This window comes from Contarinia nasturtii, unplaced genomic scaffold (genome assembly GCF_009176525.2).
Source record: "Contarinia nasturtii isolate CC-2019 unplaced genomic scaffold, AAFC_CNas_1.1 Cnas_scaffold_3175, whole genome shotgun sequence".
NCBI lineage: Eukaryota > Metazoa > Arthropoda > Insecta > Diptera > Cecidomyiidae > Contarinia > Contarinia nasturtii.
This window is the reverse complement of record NW_022200487.1, coordinates 1,535,673-1,544,698: the sequence shown is the minus strand read 5'-3', so window position 1 is coordinate 1,544,698 and position 9,026 is coordinate 1,535,673. Positions and strand designations below refer to the sequence as shown.

Genomic DNA, 9,026 nt, shown 5'->3' with positions numbered 1-9,026 from the left:
AATTGGAATTTTTGAGATTTTTCGGATGAATTCGATGAATTGTCACTATATGGTGAAGGTACCATTTTTTAACTTTACATGGATTTTTTTCTTTTGCAATGTGTTATTTGGGTTCTGTTCTGATGATTTAAGCATAAAAATAAACAATACTGAAAGTATAGTGTATTTTATGCCTTACAAAAAAATTCAAAAAAAATCAAAAAAAATACAAATTTTTACCATTTTTGATATTTCGCCGTTGAGCCGTGACATGTCAGTTTATATTTTTTTTGCAAAAAAACGCCTGATTCGTGATCAGGGGATCCCATAGCCAAGGTTATTACCCTCGCCGTATTTGATTTTCAATTTTTTCATATTTCTGCTACACCCTAGTGTCTATCTCACACATTCATAAAAAAAAATGCGCACAGCATTGGAATTTGTATCACACATTCAACACGCAATGTTGAGTGTACTACATGAATGAAAACAATCATCAAATATTTGTCTTCCATTTATCTTTCTCGATTGTGACAGCATTCTTTTTTCTATAACTTTTTTCTCGATTCAGTTTTATAAGTCGTACAGTTATTTCGGTAAACGTATTCAAAATAACAAGCTATCGACGATGGTGTTCTTCAAGTGAATAGTTTATTACATAAGACATATCGAATCACGTGGCTATTTACGTCTACACAGTAAAATATTCCCACTTTGATTTAACATTGAATCTATGAATCGAATCAATCGAAAAGAGTTCAAAACTTGTGTGCATTTCATCGAAAGAAATAAAGAATGTGCTACTGTTCGCATTTTTGTTATTGTTTACATTCAATGGTGCGAACCAAAAACAGCTCAAATAGCATACTGTCAGTGCGTGCGTGAGTGTATTTTAAAAGAAATATTGCACATTGACTTTAGCGAGAAAAGAGAATAAAAGAAAAATTAAATTGAATAAAGCAAGGGCAATATATAGTTATTCCTAAAATTCACATCGTTTAATTATGCGCGTCGCGCGCATTCAATTTTGCACTCCACATTCAATGTATTTTCTGAGAAAAGAGAAGAAAAAAAGAAATTCTAGGCTGAATCATAGATCACTCGTAAAAAATCATAGTTTTTTTCTGATTTGATAACTCCGCTTTTTTTGCGTTGGCATTCGATTTTATGCTCAACTCGTTTATTTTGTTGCATCTATTCTCTTTGAATGTTGCATATGATTGTTGTACTCAACTCATTGGCGAAGAAAAAGAAAGACAAATGAAATATGCACTGGGGATTGGCTTAAAGGCTTCTCAATTTCAATGGCTCATGGTCAAGCATTTGAATACATACAACAAATATCTTTTGCTTGCAAACGATAATTCGATTTTCATCTCGAAGCGAAACAAAAAGAAAAACACCATTGCCAAGCCACGAAATACAAACACATCTATTTTAAAACGGAACCAAAGCGAACTGATTCATTTTATGCTTTTTATACATAAATTCGTTGTTTATTGTTCAGCAAATTTTCACACTTTTTTCCTTCTCTCGTTTCTTTATCGAAAACTGTGTGTACGTTTTTCTTCTTTCTCATGTCTGAATTTCGTTTTTCCTTCAGTAATCGCTTAGACTTATTTTTCTTATACATCTCTGTATGTCTTTCATTCAATGTGTGTGACGTTTATAGCGCAAGCTCAATCTGCACACACAACAACAACCTCAAAAATCTCTATTTTTCATTTCTTTTTTAAAATGAAACGACGGACGAAAAAGCAACACATATTTTTATATATAGCAGCAAACGCGAAGAAAATCCCATGATTCAAAAAATAATGGGTGGGATGCGATTAATTTTTAAATTTTTCACGTATGCTTTTTTCTAATAACGTTTTTTTTTTCAAACTTATTTTGGATTGTCGAAATCATCGTTCATTAATATAAGCCAAAACGGCATGATGTTGGGTTCGTTTACAGAAAATCACTTGATTATAATTTGCACTACAAAATTACTTCCACAAAAATTCGTTCACAAGGAAATGGCAAAAGTTATCCTAATCCACGGAAAATCAACACTAACACATACATTTCCATCAAATTAAAAAAAAACTTTCATTATTTCTCTTGTTCAAATCAATTCACTTTTTTGGGTTCATATCACTCATAATTACACACATTATAAAATTCACTAAAAATGTAAACAATTAAATGTGATACCTTTTTCTGTTGTTTTTCCCAGGCTGGATCTAAAAGACCTTCACGTTCCCATTCTTCCTCTTGCTCCATATAAGCATCACCGTAATCCACAGCGTATCCATTTTGTTCCAACATTTTGACTTGTGTATGTGTGTTTTTACTATCGGCTTTCGATTCGATTTATTCAATCAAATGTGGTTTTTGGATTGTCGAAATACAAAAAAAAAATAAACAGTTCGTTCGTTTGGAGTCCTTAGATATCTGGCACCTTAATATATCCAAATTGATTCACAGATTAGTTATTTGATCGCATTGAATGGATTTAAGGCGAGAAATTGGCATTTGAAATATGAAATATCGTACACATTACCAATGCATACTTTTTGATATATCTATTTCAAATTCAAATTTTCCGCTGCAGAAAAGAGAAAAGCGTAGGATTCAACGAAAATGAGTAGAATTCTTGAATTATAAAAAAAACGAAATTCACGAAGATCTCGGTGTCGCACAAAAGTCGACTTTTTTATGCGTGAAAAAGAAAAAAAATCCAATATTTATTCTTGTAGTAAATCGCACCATGCGAAAACACGGAAACTAGAAGAAGACGATGAAAAAAATTGAAAATCTTCTTTTTTTGCGGTCGATTTTAAAATTAAACTTGCGTAACGATCTTCATATTACATCACACACACTCTTTTTCGAGCCGTTTTTCCTTTTTTCTTTTTTTTTCTCTCGTTCGATTCGATTTTTTTCATCTTCTTGTGTTGCTTTAGCTACATGCTATGGGTATGCGTTTTGTTATTTGTGCTTTTCTTATTTTTATTAGTCGTTTTATTTTCTCTATCTTCATTCGACCGATGACTGCTGCCTGTTTCTAAAAATATTCGGATTTCAATTTATTTGGTGTATGTGCGTTTCGCATTGGTGTACTTGATCAAATACTATACACACTGATCGCTTCTGGTTTTAATTGACTTTTAGTAAAATTCATTTTATGTATGCGCCCCGTTGAAAAGGCACACACAATTTAGTTGGAATCGCATGCTTTCTCTCTTTTCACTTTGAATCGCTTTTGACCGAAATGCGGCCAAATTCATGCAATTTCAATCGAACAAATATTTGTCATTGGCGTTCGAAAGACAAAAGGAATCAAAAAACCGTTTTTAATTTTAACCGTTTTGTTTCTTTTCATTTCTTTCTTTATTTTCTAAAATTAAATCACTTTATTTCAACGAATGCGTAAGAACCGCGTTTTCTCTTGTTTTGTTTTTTTTTTAGATACACAAAAGTGGACAAAAAATCGATGAATTTTAATTGGTATCGATTGCGCGCTTTAATCGGCAACAGATAAGAACTTTGGAGATGGGTCAAAAGAGACAGATAGAAAAATAACTTCGTTGATTGAACAACGAGGAAAAAAATATCGCACCTACTTCAAGCAACAACGTTACGGAGACCGCTTGCGTTGGAAGCCAACTCAAAACTAAAGAACCTGTTCGTATAAAATTATTTTCTTAGCGATCGTATGCGCAAGAGACGGTTCAGAGATAGAGGCGACCGAAGATCGAAACAAACATACACGCGTGTCTTTATGCATACACTAAAAGAGTCAGTTGGGTCGATTGTGAGCGCGCGCTCGCTTACTCACTCTTCAACACAATGTATACATATCATACGGTACACACATTTTATGTCAGCCGATGCTGTGTATGAAAAGATAGAATTTAAAACGACCTGGGTTCTTGCTTCAAAACATTCACACTCAGTCTATCTGAGATGCGATGAAAAAAGAAAGAATAAGAGAAACGAACTGAAAGATAAACCGCACATCGAACGCAATCATCGACGACATGTTTATTCAATTCAAATGAACATAAAATTCGTTTGGCTGATGCTTTTTCTTCCCTCTTGTCGCATCATTCTCTCGGTTGTTGTGCGCTGTCTTCGCATTTAATGCCATTAGTACATTTTATTATGCGAAAAGAGGAAATTGAGCGCGTGTATATGATCGTGCCGAGATGTGATCGACAATTACAAGTTCGAAACAGCAGCCACAGTCACAGCCATAGAAGCAATAGCAGCAATGAGAATGAGATCTTGAGTGTTTGCGATTCTTTTATTTCGTGCATATCGGTCGCATTTTAATTGAGAGAAAAGAAAATTCAGTATTATTTTCTTATTTGCAATATGTATTTCTCTCGGTAATGTATGTTGCTGTTTTGTGCATGCATCTCATGTTCGTGATGTATACTTGAATGACATGCACTAACTTACTCATATTCATCGCGCTCAAAACAAAACACAAAATATGTATTTTATACATACTGGTTGTTGTATGCATCATCATCATCATCATACCGGGAATCATGTTTCCCCGCATGTATGCAAATTCAATAGATCCCATTCATTGGTTTAGAATGCGCGTTACATGTCACAAAACAAATCAGAACGATTGATTGATAAATTGTATAATATGATGAAGATGATTGATCAATAGAATGCATTGAGTGCAGCAACCGGTAGACTTACTTCTTGGCATTCGTACAAAATGAATTGCATATGCCGATAAATAATGATATTGCTTACAATGATGAAAAATGTAAAGAGTTTGTTGAAAAATCACACTTGTCGTCTCTTCGGCCTGTGCTGTGTGGTGTATGTGTGCATGAGTGTATTTAACACTTGCTTTCAACGGTATGAAATTTGCGACATGCAAATACAAAATGATTTGCTTTAAATGATCCACGATTTCTGACTCATTACAAGATTACGTGTTGCGCTCATGCGAAACATTCTTTAAAAATATCGAATAGACCCACGGTCTATTTTTAGGTGAATTGAAAATAAGTCATAAACATCCAAAGTACAGTGTGTATATGAGCGGTTGTGCTAACTGCTGCTACATTGCTTTTTCATTAAACTACTGCTTTTTTTAGTGACTTGATGACCACGCTGCTGTGAAATTATTACAACACATCGAGTCGAGCTCAAAATCTGAGAGTATGTGGGCTACGCACTCGCGCGAAAATTTCGTGGTGCTCTTGTCTCAAAGTCAAACGATGATACAGTTCAACGACGCATCGACCACTAGCTGTTCTTCAATTGCCGTTTTTGTGTAATCTTGATTTTGATGCAGACAGAGAAAATAAAAAAAATATATATTACATACATCAAGCTTTTTATGAAATTAATAAAAAAAAAGTTATTAAAAGCAACAAACAATTTATATTTAGACGAAGAATAGATGAAATGATACGAACATCTAAAAGATAATTGCCGCTAAGAATAAAAATTTCAATATCTTAAATGATGAAGGCAATCATAGGCCGAATGTGTGAAATAGATTGGCCGAATATCTAATTATAAATTGGTGCTATTTTTGTCATTTGTATTCAGTTTGATTGCGATGAAAAATGGAAAAAAAGAGAGAAAATAGTTTGGTATCTTGGCGATTAAGTGAGCGTATCAGTACCACTTGATCAAAGCTTGTCTTATGACTATTTTTTGATAATGAATGCGAATGTGTGCACTCATACAGTCGCATATTTTGATGAAAGCCGATGTGATGTATATCGTTATTCATATCATGTCAGAATTATTTGCCAAGAGCAAAATGCTAAATATAACTTATCATTGGTTGTGAATCCACCAAGCATCATGTGTTTATTGTGTAAATTTCGGCCTGTGCGATGCAGAGGGAGTCTAACAGTATTTTTAACTTGATGACTCCAGACACTCGACACTCAAAAATTTATGATTTTTTCTTCGCTTTGATTTTCAAGAGAAAAAAAATCCGCATGAATGAAAATGATTTTAATAGGCAGCAGTTGAAGTGGTTTTGTGAAACAAATTTGATTAGAATTGAGAGCAATGTTTGATAATGAAATGAAAGCTCAGTCTCAAAACGATGCGAAAATAGCAGGTATAATATGCCAAGCTGAAATGTCGACGTAAAATAAGATTAATGCTAAGTAATTTTTTGTCGTTCAGTCAAGTGTGCAAAAATATGAACCTCTTAACGACTGATGTGAAAGAATGCTTACGCGTAAAACTGCAACACCAGTACATTGAAATGGATATCACATTAAAAAATCACATAAAACAAGTTGTTCAAGCTATGAACCGATTTTTCAGGTCGTTTTCACATTTTAGAAAACAAACATGCACATACATACGCTTCATTATGGTTCGCACATCACGATGCGACGCAACTTCTCATAATCAATAAATTGTCTAATCCCGTTAACAACGCCAACAACACCGTGTGCACAAAATCACAACACAAACAATGAACGTGGAAATGAGCGAAATGAGGAAATGTTTCGCACTACCGCAATGCCATCAAATGTGTACTGTACAATTTTGAGAGTTCAGCTGAACTTGCAGTGGATAAAATAAACAGCGACTTAACAATGGCAGCAAACATATAAAAGTGGCAATGTTCGAGTATATTTGAATCTGCACCCTCTCATAATATTGTCTGCCAATCAGATGCGAATGTAGTGGTTAATACGGCAACAAACAAAGCAAAGACCCTTTCCGCATATATGTACAAGTACATTGTACACAAACACAGTGCTCAATGCAGACATGGTTGTGTATTTCATGCACACGTCTATAAATCGAAACGAAAGACTACAGACAAAAAAACACGTTTTCAAATGGATTTCAATGGTTTTTACACCCGTCGCCGGAATATTATTTCGTTTTCCATTGAATAAAACACCATTTTACAAATATGGAAACATTTCTTTTTGGTAAATTTCCAATCTTGGCATAACATGACTAATATTTGGGTGCGTATGTGTGCGTGTGATTCATTGACCACTGATCGCTCTCATGGAACGGGTGTGTTGCTGTTTTTTTTCATTTATTCATTCAAATTTAAATGCAAATATTTGCGTATCATTCAATGAATGCCAAAATTCGGTGTACGGGCCATTTTATGAATTGACTGCTTTATGAATTGGCAATTGGGTTGCCATTTAAATACATGAAATTTGTGGAGACCAGAATTTTTTTTCGTTCAAATCCGTGAACTGATTGCCACTCGTTCAAACGTCGACCACGAAACACAGGATGCACGAAATATATAAAATTGCAAACAATTGCTTTTCGTATAAAATGCAGACACCAGACACCCTCATATTTAAATGACACATCGGTTTATAACATATGCATATACATTCGTTATTTCTCGGTTATTGTGAATACTGAAAAAGTAGTGTGTGAGGAGCGTCGTATGCCTGACAGCCTTTCGAATTCACATTTCGCACAATGTGCACAATATCGTTAATAAAAATGCAGCACTAAATGAAAGCGACAATAAAAAACAGAATGTACAACATTCATACAAATGTAGTAGCAATACCAGCCGCAACTTAGCTGCTGAATGAACAAAGAAATTTGCTCCAATACCACTCATGTTTAGAATTGTTTGGTTGTTACGATTTGATTAATGCTTAGGCTCTGCACGTTCGTATCAGAGAAAAAAGATAGAAAAAACGAAAAACAGCTCGTAGCGTTTGTTTAGGCCGAATTTATTACTGTTCAAACATCGTTTCATTGCCGCCGATGCGTAATTTTATCTATTTACTTTTCAGCGATTTTAATCTACGTTAGTACTGAATGATAAAAAAATTCCCACTAAAAATTTGCCAATCGTCGAAAATGTCCATGTTAACTGACTAATTGTAAATACCAATTCTATGTAATACAATAATTCAATCACATATTGGAGTTTACAAACTTACACACTAAATTGAAATTTATAATTGAGACGAGGTAATACACACTATTAACACAAATTTATCATTTACGGCCGATTTAACGAAAATTTTAACACTTTAAACCCACTGGAGACCGCGATCACATATCTAGTTTGACGCGTTTTTCCAACCGCTTTTTTTGGCCTTATCAAGATTCATTAAAAAAACTGTGAATATTAACGTTGTTGTTTCACTTTGTTTTCAATTTTATGATCGGCTGAGCAGAAAACCTTAGAACTACTCCAGCGGATGAACAAAGCACGAAGCACAAATTACGCACGAGATATTATATGTATACCTATATATTTTTATTATTATTAATTAATTATATAGTATTGAGACGGTATTAAGTTGTGAGATGCTTTTTTTAAGAACAAGCGAGAGAATGAGACTGCGATGTGATGAGTTGTTTTTATGTACACACCGAGTGTGAAAAACGAAAAGAAGTACACAGCACAATAGACAAAATAAAAAGAGAAATAGATAAAAAAATAAGACGCCGAATATGACGCGACAGTAATAATATCGTACTCGAATAAACTACCACAAACGAATGACAGTACAATGTGAAATGCGTTTTAGTTTATATTCGCCCTGTGTGCTCTTTACTACTGCGTTATGATGCGAGTATAACTAGTAAGCAGACAATAACAATCTCAGTGTTGTACACACATACAGTCATGGCCGATGACGAGGCTGTGTTCTATTGCAGCGAGCATTGTGAGTGTTACCTACCTTACGAATTGTTCGAAACAAATGGATGGGAAAGAGAGAGAAAAAAAACACTTAATTTTAATTCAGCTGGTAGTATTTCTTCGGCCACAACTAGACATACACTTCAATCGTGATCGACTGCACAATTCGTATCATCTGCATGGTTATCGTGTGTTTGTATGCGTTTGAATTCTTTTGGAGAGACGTAACAAAGACGATGTATACGAGTGAGTGGGACAGCTGTCGGCTTTATTTGTTTACAATTGTTCCGAAAAGCCGACAAACCAACTTCATGCGATAATCACCTTTTACTATAAACCAACAGATGGCGTTGAATGATTCAAATGTAGTTTTTTCTTTTTTATTCAGAAAAAAACACACCATATT

General features: G+C 34.2%; 1 protein-coding gene across 8 annotated transcripts in view; it reads right to left on the bottom strand.

Moving 5' to 3' along the window:
* The window catches only part of LOC116349960 (alpha-actinin, sarcomeric), a 31,931-nt gene extending 23,450 nt beyond the window's left edge, over positions 1-8,481 (bottom strand). For 3 of the 8 annotated variants that reach the window (XM_031781649.1, XM_031781656.1, XM_031781657.1), the window contains exons 1-2: positions 3,587-3,709; positions 2,179-2,425 (exon numbers count right to left, since the gene is read on the bottom strand). In XM_031781649.1, the coding sequence (XP_031637509.1) occupies positions 2,179-2,292 (114 nt within the window). In that variant the 5' untranslated portion in view covers positions 2,293-2,425; positions 3,587-3,709. Of the gene's footprint in view, positions 1-2,178; positions 2,426-3,379; positions 3,489-3,586; positions 3,710-7,910; positions 8,204-8,456 lie in introns of those variants that run through there. The other 5 variants (XM_031781653.1, XM_031781651.1, XM_031781654.1 and 2 more) reach the window with 5 other exon arrangements.
* Between the last annotated feature and the right edge of the window lie 545 nt (positions 8,482-9,026).